The following is a 15,836-nucleotide window of genomic DNA, read 5'->3' on the forward strand; positions in this document are numbered from 1 at the left end:
GAAAATGAACACTAAAACTTATTTAAATATATGAAGAAGAGAGAGGTAATGGTGAACATAGACCCCCCCCCCCCCCCGCCGCCTCAGATAATGAGGCTAGGAAATAATAGGGATCTATTAGGGCAAAAGAGTTGAACAAAAAATTTTACGTTGGTATTCACAGAATTCCAGTATTAGTAAATAAAGGCTGGGATAGGAAAAGGAACTAAATGCAATAACTATAGTTAGGAAACAGTATGTGGGGAAACCATTCGAGCTAAAGGCTGATAAGTGCCTTATTCCTGATGGGTGGCATTCTAGAATATTAAAAGAAGGAGCTACAGAAGTGATGGATGCACTGGTAGTAATCTTCTAAAATTGCTTAGATTCTAGAAATATCCAAAAAGATTGAATAAAACGTCTTAAATTAGAAGTTTTACAAAAAGGGAGAGAGATTAATAATGGGTAACTATAAGCCAGTTATGTTGTTATGTCATTAGGGAAATTTTAGTGTCTGTTCTAAAGGATTAATAGCAGAACATTTAGAAATGCACAACATAATCAAGCAGAGCCAACATGGCTTCGTGGAGGGGAGTCATGACAAATTTATTCCAACTGGTTGAGGTAACAAGCAGGGTAAATAAAAGGGACCATTAGATGTGATCTGTTTGGATTTCCAAAAAGCATTTAAGTAAGAGCTTGTGCTGTTTGGGGTGGTACTTTGGCATGGACAGAATATTGGCTAACTAGTAGAAGATAGGTGGGATTTTAAAGATGGTACCCTGTGACTAGTGGAGTGCCACAAGGATCAGTGCTGGGCCACACTTACTGTTGCTTGGATGACAGAAGTGAATACTATTAGATTTGCAGATGATACAAAAATATGGGGAGGCAAGTAATGAGGATGACAGTGAGTCTACAGAGAGATATAAACAGATGGAGAGTGGGAAAAGCCTTGTTAGGTGGAATGTAGTGTGGGACTGTGTGATTGCACTTTGGCAAGATAGTTAGAAGAACTGAATACTAATTAAATGGGGAAGGATTGCAGAAAGGTGCAGCATAAAGGAATTTTGGGTCCTTTTGAATGAAAGACAAAAAGTACATCAATTATTAGAGAAGGCAAATGTAATGTTGGCCCTTTTTTTTTTCTTTGTGAATAAAAATAGGGAGGTCTTGCTAAAACCATGCAAGGCACTAATGAAACCTCACTTAGAATACTGAGAGCAGTTTTGATTCCCTTGTCCTAGGGAATTAGCATTGGAGGCAGCTCAGAAGATGTTCACTATGTTGATACTAGGTATGGAGGGATTTTCTGATAGGTTTGGCTTTGAATTGTAGAAAATTGAGAGATGACCTAAACATAAAATTTTGTGGGCTTGTTGAGGTAGAAGCATAATGTTTATTTTCCCCTTGTTGGTAATGTTCTGTAATTTATAGCCACTCTGGAAGTTCTGTGCACAGCAAATGGCCTTGATATATCATGGCATTGACTTGGTTCCAGATGTTGCTGCTCTGCCTTGGTAAGAAAATCTGAGGGAATGCTGCTTGTTGTAAAGTTTAAAATCAGAGAGCATAAACTCAGCATAAGACTTGCCTATTGAAGACCGGGATGAGGAAAACTTTTTTTTTCAGAGGGTGGTAAATTGTGGAAATATTCATTCCAGAGAGCTGTTGAGGCTGAGTGATTTAAGTATATTCTGGCCCGAAGGAAACAACAAATTTACAATAGTTAAAGGAATCCAGGGTTATGGGAAAAGGCAGGAAAGAGTGGAGTTGAAAATTATCAAAACATCCATGATTTTATTGAATGGCAGAGAAGGGCTTTTGCCCGAAACGTCGATTTTGAAGCTACTTGGATGCTGCCTGAACTGCTGTGCTCTTCCAGCACCACTAATCCAGAATCTGGTTTCCAGCATCTGCAGTCATTGTTTTTACCACACTGGGTCAAATGACCTACTTCTCCTATGTCTTATGATCTAACATGGACCACGACCTCTAACTGTTGACCTTGCCCCTTCAGAATGTCTGCATTTGTTCCATAATACCCTTTACCCTGGCATCATCTTGGCTTCATGTCAGTGGTTATAGAAACACTTGTCTGTCCAACTGTCACACACTACCACTATTGTCCATCCACCATTTATCCATCCCCTTCCCAAGCAACTGGACCACCCAAAGTCCTGTGACCTTGGTTGTAACTGGCCTCCATAGAGAAATTTTCACTCTGACTTTTCCAAGGCTGAAAAACATTTGTGAATAAGATGCATTCAAAGAATGCCATCACCACCTGCCTGGTCCTCCCTTTTTTTTGTCAGGCAATCACCCGGATTGTCTCTGTATGCACTTCTTTAGGCTGCAGTGTGATTACGTCTAGAAGCGTGCTATCCAAGATCCTCTCAATGTCATGCATGTACAGTAGTGCCCCTAGATCCCAAATCCAGAGTTCAACTTGCTCCAGCCAGAGACACTGCGGGCAGGCATGGTTTTCCAGACCATCAGTAGCATCTGGAATTTTCCACCTAGTGCAGGATGCATTGACCATGGGCCTGAATTTCCTAGTCATATCATAACAGAGTAGAATGCTTTTATTTTACCCTTGAGCCTATTAAAATATAGTCTAGAAAAATCTTATTCTTTATGTCAAATAAACAACCAGAATGCCTTAAGCATCAAGTTAAGAAATTTAGTGACTAAGTTTTAAAACTTAGATAATTATCTATCTAAAATCCTGTTCTAGATGTTACTTCACTGAGGCCTGGGAGCAGTTGTCCTTCTATTTCTTAGCTGAGGAATAATCTAAAAAGGGATGCTACAGGAACGTGTAAAGCTAATGGTGGTGAAATCAATGTTAAATTTGCAGCAGATTTTAGAAAAATGTTTTCCCTTTTAAGGATAAAACCTTTTGTTCACAGTGTTGCAAAATATTTGGAATTTAGATTTATTAGTATCTTGTAGTTTTGAAATTGTAAAAGTTGATCATATTATTTGTTTGGTTTTAATTTCGGATCCTCTTTATGTAATTGCAGATATGTCAACACGTTACTGAAGCTCATCCCTCAGGTCCTGCAACTGCAGGAGCAGCTGAGACAAGCTGTACAAAATGGAGACATGGAGACATCACATGGTATCTGCAGAATTGCTGTGGCTCTTGGAGAAAATCACTCTAGGTTCGGCTTGCTATCGTTTTACTTATGTTGCACTTCAATCCTGTTTTAACAATTGTTGCTTGCAAAAAGATAAGAAACAAAAATGAAACCTAGAAAATGTAGTTTGTAATGTAAAAAAAAATCATCTGATTAGTTTTGAAATATTTAAATTGAGCATGTTAACTTTAAGATCATCTTTTTGAGTTCTTGATTGAATTTATTTATGATAAATATATTGGCCCCTAACTTGGAGAGTTGAGCCTTAATGAGAAATTGTGGTTAAAATAAGAAGTAACCAACACTTGTGAAAATGAACAAATGTCTTGATGGGACTTCCTACCCTTGGAAATTTTGGGAGTAGGAAGTACTGTGCAGAGTTATCCATGTGGAAGATGGGACACTAGGTACAAGAAATGTATCGAGACCGCAACCAATTATGTAACTGTTCAGAGAGTAGTGGAGCAATAATGAATCGTATTGGTTGCACAATCTCAGATTGGTTTATTAGAATTCTGTTATCAGCTTTATTGAACAGAAAATGTAATTATGAAGTATTTTTAATGCCCCTGTTCAGATGTTATGAACTCTCTGGGGCAGATGGGACTTGAATCCTGACCTTTTAGCCAAAAGATAGGGATACTGTCACTGTGCCACAAAAACCCTTCGCCTCAATTATATAGTGCCCTCCAACTATGAAAACCATCCCGAGGTGTTTCACAGAAGAGAAAATAAACTAAAGTTAATTTTGAACCAAAAGGAGGTGCGCTAGCCTACTAGATCAGTAATCCAGAGGTCTGAACAAATTTCACTAAGGTAGTTAAGGTAATTTAAAATTAAAATCATTAAATCTGGAATGAAATGTTTGTTTCATTAACAAAAAAGAAATCAACTGCCAGTTGTAAAGTCTGATTTGAGTGAATTAATGTCCTTTGGAACTAATGTCAGCTGTTAAAGAAGGCAGATTGCCATCACCTTCTCAAGGGCAGTTAGGAATTGGCAATAACCTCTGCCCTTGCCAGCAATGCTCATAAAAATATCTCAGGAGACTTAACTAAAAGCTTGGTCCAAAGTTAGTTTAATTGGAGAGCCTTATAATCATGTCTGTAGTTGGAGAATAGAGGGAAAGTTTCACAAGTTTATCATGAAAAATAGTGAAGTCAAGTAACTTTTAAAAATCATTCCAGTTACCCTGAAGCTTGTATCTTTCTTCATCTTTTTGTTTTCTCCTGTTCATGAGAGACATTGTTGAAATAAAACTATTATTGCTTCAAATACTTATTACTAGTAGCATAGTGATAATATTGAAGTGGATTTTTAACAATAAAGCAACAGCTTCTGCATTCTTGGAATTACCTTTACCATTTTATTTTCTTGAAATTATGTTGCAGCAAAGTGTTGTTGAAACTTTTCCAACTACCAAGTGTTTGTTCCTTGTACAGAGCCTTGTTGGAGCAAGTGGAGCACTGGCAAACATTCCTAGCACTTGTCAACATGATCATGTTTTGCACAGGAATTCCAGGCCACTATCCAGTGAATGAAACTACAAGCTCTTTAACCCTTACATTCTGGTACACGCTTCAGGTATGAGCAGTATCTTTTGAATTCAATAAAATGCAAATGTGGTATACTAATTCCTAATGTAAGTTCAGTAGTCCCCACTTTGTGAAGTATTGCCTTTCACTAGCAAAGGAAACAAATTTGTCCTCTGGTGCCTGCCTCAGGTTCACCACCTCCTCTGCTGGAAGGTTCCATAGTTTTGCTCAGTCACAACGTGATTTCTTGAGCTACACCAATGAAATGTACTTCATACTTTGAGTCATGGTCTCTTCCAGTCAAGACCCTGAACAACTTCAGCAAGAAAAGTCTGGTCATTTAGAGTTAGGAATCAAGACTTTGACTAGTTGAATAATGCCTTTATTTGTGCCGCTCCTTCGCTGTGACCCAGCACCTCAAAATGATCCCCTCTCAGAAACAACCTATTCTGCACCTTCCTGCAGGACATCTGCTGAACAACATCAGATTACCACAGCTCCGCTTTTTTCACATTGAAACCCAGGGCAATAATATGAACTGTTTGGAAATTGGTAGAGAGAGACATTGCTGCCGAAGGTGGTTATGACGTAAAGGAGAGGAACAAGTATGTCCAAGTCAGGTTGCAAGTGTTCCTGTCAGCTCCACTGGGGAGGGGGCGGTGGGTCTCTGCTTATGCTGTTTGCGTTTTATACAGGATAAGATTGGTTATAACTTCACAACAAAGTGTTAACTTAAACAAAAGGTTACATATAATCAAAAGAAAGGTTTAATCATCAAGTATTGTTTCACTTCTAAAGCAATCTTGATGGCTAACAATTTTGGGAGTACATCCAACTTGCCACCTTTTGACAGTCGTGAAATTGGAATAAGCTAAATGAAGACCTCCGCTGGCCTTGTGGCTGCAACTCTAGAATATTAGTATATTGTCTTCACTCTGTTCACAAAGCCATGACGCAATTCTTTGTCAAGTGCCAAATCAGAGTAACACGGTGTTTAGCCAATGCAGATCTTAGCACTACAATTAAGCAGAATATATGACAATATATTAATCAATGAATATACTTTAATTGTGTTATTCTAACTAAAATAAGTCAAACATGAAATGTCATTTCCTTACATCCTTCCTTCAATCTTGTCAAAACCAAGCCCACCCTTATTCTTTTAAACTCCAGTGGAAACAGACCCAGCAAGTCTAATCTATACTAATAAGACAATGCACTCATTCCAGGTATCAATCTAAATGTTCTCTGAGCTACCTCCAATGCATTTACATCCTACCTTTTAATTAAGGAGACCAAATTGCACATGTATTCGAGATGTCTGAATAATGTCCTGTATAACTGAAGAATAACATTTCCTTTTAATGTTCAATTCTCTCCTAATAAAGTACAACATCTGATTAACCACCTTGATGGCATGTTGTGCCTATATGCTAACCTTTTGCGATTCATGCACTAGATACCTAAATCCCTCTGCTCCTTGGAATTCCATAGTCATTCTTCATTTTAAGTAATGCCCTGGTTTTTACATTCTTCCTGACAAGGTGAACAAACTCATTTTCTGAAGTCCTATTCTATGGGCATTATAGATGAGGCTGTTAAAATCAAATTATATTGACAAGAATATATAATGCTGTGTTCTGGATTAGTGGTGCTGGAAGAGCACAGCAGTTCAGGCAGCATCCAAGTAGCTTCAAAATCGATGTTTCGGGCAAAAGCCCTTCATCAGGAATAAAGGCAGTGAGCCTGAAGCATGGAGAGATAAGCTAGAGGAGGGTGGGGGTGGGGAGAAAGTAGCAAAGAGTACAATGGGTGAGTGGGGGAGGGGATGAAGGTGATAGGTCAAGGAGGAGAGGGTGGAGTGGATAGGTAGAAAAGGAGATAGGCAGGTAGGACAAGTACGGACAAGTCATGGGGACAGTGCTGAGCCGGAAGTTTAGAACTAGGGTGAGGTGGGGGAAGGGGAAATGAGGAAGCTGTTGAAGTCCACATTGATGCCCTGGGGTTGAAGTGTTCCAAGGCGGAAGATGAGGCGTTCTTCCTCCAGGCGTCTGGTGGTGAGGGAGCGGCGGTGAAGGAGGCCCAGGACCTCAATGTCCTCGGCAGAGTGGGAGGGGGAGTTGAAATGTTGGGCCACGGGGCGGTGTGGTTGATTGGTGCGGGTATCCCGGAGATGTCCCTAAAACGCTCTGCTAGGAGGCGCCCAGTCTCCCCAATGTAGAGGAGACCGCATCGGGAGCAACGGATACAATAAATGATATTAGTGGATGTGGAAGGCTCCTTTAGGGCCTTGGATAGAGGTGAGGGAGGAGGTGTGGGCGCAGGTTTTACAATTCCTGCGGTGGCAGGGGAAAGTGCCAGGATTGGAGGGTGGGTTGTAGGGGGGGGTGTGGACCTGACCAGGTAGTCACGGAGGGAACAGTCTTTGCGGAAGGTGGAAAAGGGGTGGGGAGGGAAATATATCCCTGGTGGTGGGAATGTCGGCGGATGATTTGGTTTATGCGAAGGTTGGTAGGGTGGAAGGGGAGCACCAGGGGCGTTCTGTCCTTGTTACGGTTGGAGGGGTGGGGTCTGAGGGCGGAGGTGCGGGATGTAGACGAGATGCATTGGAGGGCATCTTTTAACCAGGTGGGAAGGGAAATTGCGGTCTCTAAAGAAGGAGGCCATCTGGTGTGTTCAGTGGTGGAACTGGTCCTCCTGGCCCATACCACCTCCCTCACCTCTATCCAAGGCCCTAAAGGAGCCTTCCACATCCACTAATATCATTTATTGTATCCGTTGCTCCCGATGCGGTCTCCTCTACATTGGGGAGACTGGGCGCCTCCTAGCAGAGTGCTTTAGGGAACATCTCCGGGACACCCGCACCAATCAACCACACCGCCCCGTGGCCCAACATTTCAACTCCCCCTCCCACTCTGCTGAGGACATGGAGGTCCTGGGCCTCCTTCACCGCCGTTCCCTCACCACCAGACGCCTGGAGGAAGAACGCCTCATCTTCCGCCTCGGAACACTTCAACCCCAGGGCATCAATGTGGACTTCAACAGTTTCCTCATTTTCCCCTTCCCCCACCTCACCCTAGTTTTAAACTTCCGGCTCAGCACTGTCCCCATGACTTGTCCGGGACTTGTCCTACCTGCCTATCTCCTTTTCCACCTATCCACTCCACCCTCTCCTCCCTGACCTATCACCTTCATCCCCTCCCCCACTCACCCATTGTACTCTATGCTACTCTCTCCCCACCCCCACACTCCTCTCGCTTATCTCTCCACGCTTCAGGCTCACTGCCTTTATTCCTGATGAAGGGCTTTTGCCCGAAATGTCGATTTTGAAGCTACTTGGATGCTGCCTGAACTGCTGTGCTCTTCCAGCACCATTAATCCAGAATCTGGTTTCCAGCATCTGCAGTCATTGTTTTTACCTATATAATGCTGAGTGTCATTTCACATTCAGCGATTCATAAGAATCTTAAAGCTTTGCTAAAAATACTGGTAATACATTATCAAGAACAGTGTTAAACATTTTAGATCTTTATTTGCTCGTATCCATGATCTCTTATCCAACTGCTCATCGCGTTGTACCCAGCCCATCTTTGTTTGGGATTGATCTTTGCTTGTTGTGTTTGCACAGTTGAACCTCCTTCTCCTTCTCACCAAATGGTAACAATCTCTGATTGTATTGATGAGTATAATTTCTTGCAAATCAGACTTAAATCAGACTTTTCTGGTTTAAACCCCGATAGAGATTGAAACTTTTTTTTATTGCCTGTCCCTAGTTACCCTTGAGAAGTGATGGTGAACTGCTTCCTTGAACCACTGTGGTCCATTTTCTATATGTAGGCCTGCTGTGCCTCTACAGGTGAAATTTCAGGATTTTGATCCGATAACACTGAAAGAACGGTGATAGTTTTCCATGTCATGATAGTGAATGGCTTAGAAGAGAACTTGCACATAGTTGTGTCTGATGTATCTGCTGCCCTTGTCCTTCTGAGTGGAAATGGTTGTGGGGTTGGAAGGTGCTATCCAGGCAGTCTTGGTGAATTTCTGCAGTGCATCTTGTAATTAGTACACATTGCTGTTATTTGAATGTCAGTGGTGGAGGGCATAGATGTTTGTGGATTTGGTGCTAATCAAGCAGACTGCTTTGTTCTGGATGGTATCAAACTTCTTGTTTGCTCCTCTGAGCTGCATTCATCTAAACATGGGGAGTATTCCTTCACACCCCTGACTTGCACCTTGTAGGTGGTGGGCAGACTTTGGTGAATCAGGAGATGAGCTACTTATTGTTGTTTCCTTAACGTCCAACCTGTTCTTGTAGCCACTGTTTATATGGTGAATCCAGTTGAATTTCTGGTCAATGGTAATCTCATTTTATTCGTGTTGCTATTAATTATTAAAGTCCAGTACATTGTCTCTTTTTGGAGATAGCCGTAGCCTGGCATTTGTGTGTACAAAAGTTATTAGCCGTTTTTCAGTACAAGCCTGGATATTCAAATCTTGCTGCATTTGAGCATGGGCTGCTTCAATATCTGAGATGTTGTGAATGGTGCTGAACGTTGTGCACTTGTTGGTGGACGTCCTCACTTCTGATTTTGTAATGATGGAAGGTCATTGATGAAGTAGCTGAAGTGATTGTGCCTAGGATCCTCCCCTGAGGGATCCTACAGAGGTGACCTGAAGCTGAGATGATTGACCTCCAACAACCACATCCATTATCCTTTGTACCAGTTATGACTCCAATAAGCAGAGGGATTTCCACCTGATTTTCGTTGACTCCAGTTTTGCTAGGGTTCCTTGGTGCTATGCTCTGTCAAATGTTGCCTTGATATCAAGGCCAGTTGTTCTCCCTTCACCTCTGGAATTCTGGTCTTTTGTCCATGTTTGAAACAAGGCTGTAGTAAGGTCAGGAGCTGAGTGGCCCTGGCAGAACCTAAACTGTTTGTCACTGAGCGCGTTATTGCTGAGCAGTTGCTGGTTGATAGTCCTGTTAATGAGTGCTTCCTTCATGTGACTGATAATTGAGATTTATCTATCTGTTGGTAAATTTTCATAGTTATTGAATAATGCAGTGCATGCGGTCACTATTTAACTCCTCCTATCACTTTGAAAGATCTATCTAGCTAGTTTCATTCCTTCCCTTAATGTCATGTCTCTATTGACTTTAATTTATTGCCATGGAATCTTTCAAGTGCCCATTAAGTTTGTCCTAGATTAATGTCTCTAAATATTTCTCAGCACGTATATTAAGTTGATTGTCCTGTGATTGCTATGCTTATATTACTAATCTTTTTCTGAAAGTTTTCATTCCTGCAGCAATGATCTCAAGGGAGACCACTTTTCTTTTTATAACAAATTTAAATTCCCTAGTTATTAATGTAAAGATTTACACCATGGTTTTTTTGTATTTCAGAAAACCATTTACTGGCAAGAGTAAAACAAAGCAAGCAGCATTAACTGACACTTTTACACATGCTTAGTCTTTGAGCTTGAAGGCCTAAATAGAACACTCCCCATTCTTTTTTCATCTTTGCTCATGAATACCTCTACACACGGCAGGATCTTAAAGTTTCCTTCAATTCACTTCTCCTGGGACTAAACTGAGGTAGACCACAGTTCTTAGTTCTCAGTATTCCTGCTATTCTACAAGATGTGAGGTTTCTTATGGTGCTTCTATGAACATCTCTCTAAGCAACCCTCCACCGGTCATTTCAAACATCACAACTGCGGATACCCTAACTCAATAATAAGCCATACTGTTTGCTTCACGACTCTCAATGATACCCTTACTACTTGTTTGCAGCTACTGGTAGTTTTCTTTCTCTGCTTGTTTCTAAGTCATTCCAGCTTAAGACACAAACTTTTGTACTTCAGTTACTTCTGAACAGGCTATTTGTTTGTTTCCATGATTAATCATATGGATATTAGTAAAACAAAAGGGAATCTTCCCTGCATATCCTTTTACCAAAACAACATAACACATCTTGGATGTCTCAGATGAAGATTTCAATAAATTAACTTGGTGATGAAATACGTTCTCTCCAGATTTTGTATGGGACAATTTAACTAACCAGTAGCCTTATTGGAACAGACAGTTCCAGGTGTTACTAAATGGAAATGTTCTGTTCTGGGAAACAAAAGAGGAGGTGTATTTCCAGGTTTTCAACAGGCTAATCTGGAAACTAAGAGGCTGCTGAGTAGTTCTTAGTTGGAGAAGGAGGCAGACAGAAGCTCCATGATTGGTGTTGCTGCTAACTGTTTAACTAAAGCTAGTCAACCTACATGAGCTTTGTGGTGTGGTCTCAGGAATGTCCTTGGAGCAATGGTGGGGCTCGGAAGAAGCTGTGTACCAAAAATTTGGTACAGCTGAGAGTAGGAATTTGAAATTCCACAAGCTGTATTTGCCAAATGCAATTGAGCAAGATTAAACTTGGAGAAAGTACCCAAGGGTAGTTTTAGCATGGTGAAGCTGGCAATCTGAGAAGAGCTGGAATTATGTTTGTGAAAGAATACTAAATGCAGTTTGAGCCCAGGAAAGCGAAAATTCAGGAAAAGTGGTTGATTGACAAGTCCTAGGGCAGATATTGAGTAATCAATGATGGAGCAGATCCTGAGAAGCATTTTCAAGGTCAGACCACCTAAAGTGAAGAATTATGGTCCTTTGTGGAATTAAATGAGATTTGATGCTTACTATCCACGGGATCTGTCTTGATCACATTTATTCTTTGTGCGTTGTGACAGTGTTCGATCTCAATCTATTGATGATATTAATGTTAATTCTGGATGTTAGAAGTAAACATCTAAGAGTGCTGTGGGAGAAAGGAAAATATTGCTTATATATAATTTAAGTATGAGAACAGACTTCACTAAATGCAATGAAAACTTGAATGAATTATCAGAGTCTAGAAAGGGAAAGTGAGCACAGTAGGCACTCACTTTTTACATTCACTCAGCTGGTGTGGCACCTTCATTCAGTTGGTACGCATGTTGCAACCAGGGTCATGGAGCTCTCATCCAATAGTTGACAGCTGAGTGCAGCAGACCATCATGGACTGTCAGATAATCATTGGTCATGTGGGATTGTGTTCAAATAACGACCAGAATCGGCGAGTGGCGAAAATAGCCTCTTAATCAGCAATCACAGCATAAGTTCGAGGCAGCAATAGAATCCCAAAATACACTCCTTACAGTAGCCCCTTTATGCATAGTTCTTACATCTGTTAAAATTCCATTACTGTGGTGTTACATTTTTTTAAATCTCTGGTACACAAAGATTTAAAGGGCTTTTGTCCTGGGAGAGGATATGCGTTAAAACATGTGCTAAGTGCTGGCTGCTACTTCTGATGGGACAAGTAGGAGGTTGGAAGAACACAGCAAGCCAGGCAGCATCAGGAGATTGAGAAGTCAGTGTTTCAGGTGTAACCCTGAAGAAGGGTTCCATCCGAAACATTGACTTCTCACCTCCTGATGCTGCCTGGCTTGCTGTGTTCTTCAACTCCCGCTTGTCTACTTTTTGATTCCAACGTCTGCAGGTTTTATTTTGTCTCTAATCACTCCTGATGGGACGTCTGTCTGGTCTGCTTGCATAATTAGTAGGTGTTAGAACTTTTGTCTTTTAATTTTGAAAGTATTAGTGAAAATGCTAGGCCTTGTGCTAAGTAAATTAAATATTGTACCTATACTTAAAAGAATGAAGGATATTAAAGTGATTACTGTAGCTGGATTGTGAGATTTATTTACTGTTTGTCAGTGTGAGTTTCAATCATTCATGTAATTTCATGGAAGCGTTGGGTTGTCAGTTAGTTTCTTAAAGGGATAATGGCCCAGTTAATCTATTCAGGTCCAGAAGATGGTTGGTTAGGGCTGAATAATATTATAATGTTTCGTAGAGATTTGATGGGGCTGACATTGTTCTCTATGATATGGTTGGTAAGGGTTGATTAACATTTGTTTTGTGCCAACAAAAGCAAGCACAGACAAAACACAAAGAGGCTCAAATTCACCCTCTCCACGCAAACCAGGTAGTAGCATGATGACTGAGATACTATGTTATAGGCTATCTTTATTAACTCACCAGCTTGCTATATTCATTTATGCCAGGCTCCTGTTCATTCAAAACCCTTTATTAACCCATTATTTACTATAACATGATTTCATTCATTCATAAAACTGCTGTTCTGTAGTATCTAAATTTGAAAACCCTTTCAAACCCATGACAGAGGAACCTTGATTATCCAAAGAAGATGGGCAGGCAGTTTTTCGTTTGAATAATTGATTATTTGGATAATTGATTTGACCGTTAACAAGGCTTGTATGTTGCACTTATTCAGCGGTAAACAGTGCTTGTAGCAATGGGTGTTAAGATGTGAAAATGCAGTACAGTAGAACTTCAATTATCCGAGTTTCGGATTATCTGAGCAAGAGCTCGAGGTCCTGTAAATCATTACATCAGAGGTAAGTGAATTTGGATTACCAGTATTGAAGAACATGTGAAAATGCTGGCAAAAGCAAAGAAACACAAGCACCTCGAGCAAAACTATTGGATTTTTTTAAATGTGAGAGTTACTTTTGCAAAGGGCTGTGTAACTAAGTGCCTAATTCCTGTCACTTTACTGGTTAGTTCATGAAAAAAATGGCAGAGAAAGTAAACGCATATGCGAGGTGATGCTTCTGTCTTTCTGTCACTGCAGAGTTCAGTGGAACTGACAAATGCTGTTGTGATTGTCGAAGCTGTTCAGGACCTTGTTTAATGCTGGGATTTCATGTGTGATGGGAAGGGTTTGGTCCGTCAGTTTAACCTGCAGAATGCAAAGATTAGTTTGTTTTAAATAGCACACTCCTGAAAATTATAGGTTTTAAAAAAAACTCTCCAAAAGGGCACAGCATTAGATCAGCATGGTTTCCCTTGTATATGATCAAATCAATAATCCGAATAATCAATTATCTGAAGGAAATATTGCCCGCCCATCTCCTTCAGATTATCGAGGTTCCTCTGTAATGGATTTGAAATGGTTTCCAAATTTAAATACTACAGAACAGCAGTTTTATGAATGAATGAAATAATGTTGTAGTAAATGGTTTTGAATGAACAGGAACCTGGTATTAATGAATATAGTAAACTTGCGAGTGAGTTAATAAAGATACCCTATAACACCGTATCTCAGTCGTCATACAACTATTTGGTTTGCATTGTGAGGATGAATTTTAGCCTTTATTTGTTTTGCTTGTGCTTGATTTTAATGGCACAAAATACACGTTCATATTTGGAACTATCTGATTGCTTAGTGTGACCATGGCGAGTGTCCAAGTGGGCATGGAGGACAGAATAGTAACTTGGAGAGGTTTTTTAGACAGGTTGTAGCTAGGGTTAGGTAGATTGAATAGTCTCTGACACCTCCCTCCCCTTCCTGGACCTCTCTATCTCCATTAATGACAACTGACTTAATGCTGACATTTATTTTACAAACCTACCGACTCCCACAGCTTCCTGGATTACACATCTTCCCACCCTACCTCCTGCAAAAATGCCATCCTGTTTTCCCAATTCCTCCGCCTCCACTGTATCTGCTCCCAGGAGGACCAGTTTCACCACAGAACACACCAGATGGCCTCCTTCATTAGAGATCGCAATTTCCCTTCCCACGTGGTTGAAGATGCCCTCCAACACATCTCATCCACATCCTGCACTGCTGCCCTCATACCCCACCCTTCCAACTGTAACAAGGACAGACACCCCCCCCCCCCCCCCCCCCCGGTTCTCCCTTCCATCCTAACAGCCTTCGCATAAACGGCATCAGCCGGCAACGTTTCTGCCACCTCCAAACGGACCCCCCACTACCAGGGATATATTTCCCTCCCCACCCCTTTCAGCTTTCTGCAAACACTGTTCCCTCCATGACTACCTGGTCAGGTCCACCCCCCCCACCCCCCGAACAACCCACCCTCCCATCCTGGCACCTTTCGCTGCTACCGCAGGAATTGCAAAACCTGCGCCCACACCACCTCCCTCACCTCCATCTAGGGCCCCAAAGGTGTCTTCCACATTCATCAAAGTTTCACTGCACATACAACGATGTCACTTATTGTATCAGTTGCTCCCTGTGTGGTCTTCTCTACATTGGGGAGACTGGATGCCTCCTTGGAGAGCACTTTAGGGAACATCTCTGGGACACCCACACCAATCAACCCCACTCCCCTGTGGCCCAACATTTCCATTCCCCCTCCCACTCTGCCTAGAACATATGGGTCCTGGGCCTCCTCCATCACCAGTTCCTCACCACCTGACGCCTGGAGGAAGAACGCCTCATCTTCAGCCTCAGAACACTTCAACCCCAGGGCATTAATGTGGACCTCACCAGTTTCCTCATTTACATCCCCCACCTTACCCCAATTCCAAACTTCCAGCTCAGCACTGTCCTCATGACCTATCCTACCTGCTAATCCTTCCCACCTATTTGCTCCACCCTCCTCTCTGACCTATCACCTCCATTCCCACCCCCCATTCACCTATTGTACCTTTTGTTACCTTCTCCCCAGCTCCCGCCCCACTTATCTGTCCATCCTGGAGGCTCCCTGCCTCCATTCCTGATGAAGGGCTTTTGCCCAAAACGTCGATTTTCCTGCTCATCAGATGCTGCCTGACCTGCTGAGCTTTTCCAGCACCACTCTGATCTAGACTCTGTATAGTCTCGTGGTTAAACAGCAACTGCTTTTAAGTTTTGTGTGCAAGGGATTGTCAGCCATGCCTGCTGTATGCTGTAAGTGTTGAGTTCAGTCCCCAGTTAGGGGGACAGTGCAAGATTGCCAGGTGCACAGCAGCCTTGTTAAAGATAGTAGATATCCTTGGCACCCCTGCTGCATGGATAGCCATTCCAGGAATGGTAAGTGGTAACATGGGGCTAGAATTAGAAGCGAGGGTGCAAGTAGGGTTGAGGTAGTTAATTAATAAAATCATACAGTGTAGAAATAGGTTCTGTAGCCCAACATGTTTATGCTAAACAACAAATACTAAACTAAACTAATCCCATTAACCTGAACTTGGTCCATAACCTCCTACTTCCACTTCACCTGACAAAGGAGCGATGCTCCGAAAGCTTGCGATTTCAAGTAAATCTGTGGGACTATAACCTGGTGTGGTGTGACTTGTGACTTGTGACTTTGTCCACTCCAGTCCAACACCAGCGCC

The 15,836-nt window shown here is 41.8% G+C and overlaps 1 protein-coding gene across 1 annotated transcript in view; it reads left to right on the forward strand.

The window, feature by feature from the left end:
- Window positions 1–15,836, forward strand: part of ipo13b (importin 13b) — a 208,565-nt gene that overhangs the window by 91,798 nt on the left and 100,931 nt on the right. Inside the window, exons 3-5 of the mRNA XM_072573267.1 lie at window positions 3,006–3,146; window positions 4,565–4,706; window positions 10,065–10,084. Coding sequence (XP_072429368.1) covers window positions 3,006–3,146; window positions 4,565–4,706; window positions 10,065–10,084 — 303 coding nt within the window. The remainder of the gene's footprint in view (window positions 1–3,005; window positions 3,147–4,564; window positions 4,707–10,064; window positions 10,085–15,836) is intronic.

Source organism: Chiloscyllium punctatum, chromosome 7 (genome assembly GCF_047496795.1).
Source record: "Chiloscyllium punctatum isolate Juve2018m chromosome 7, sChiPun1.3, whole genome shotgun sequence".
Lineage (NCBI taxonomy): Eukaryota > Metazoa > Chordata > Chondrichthyes > Orectolobiformes > Hemiscylliidae > Chiloscyllium > Chiloscyllium punctatum.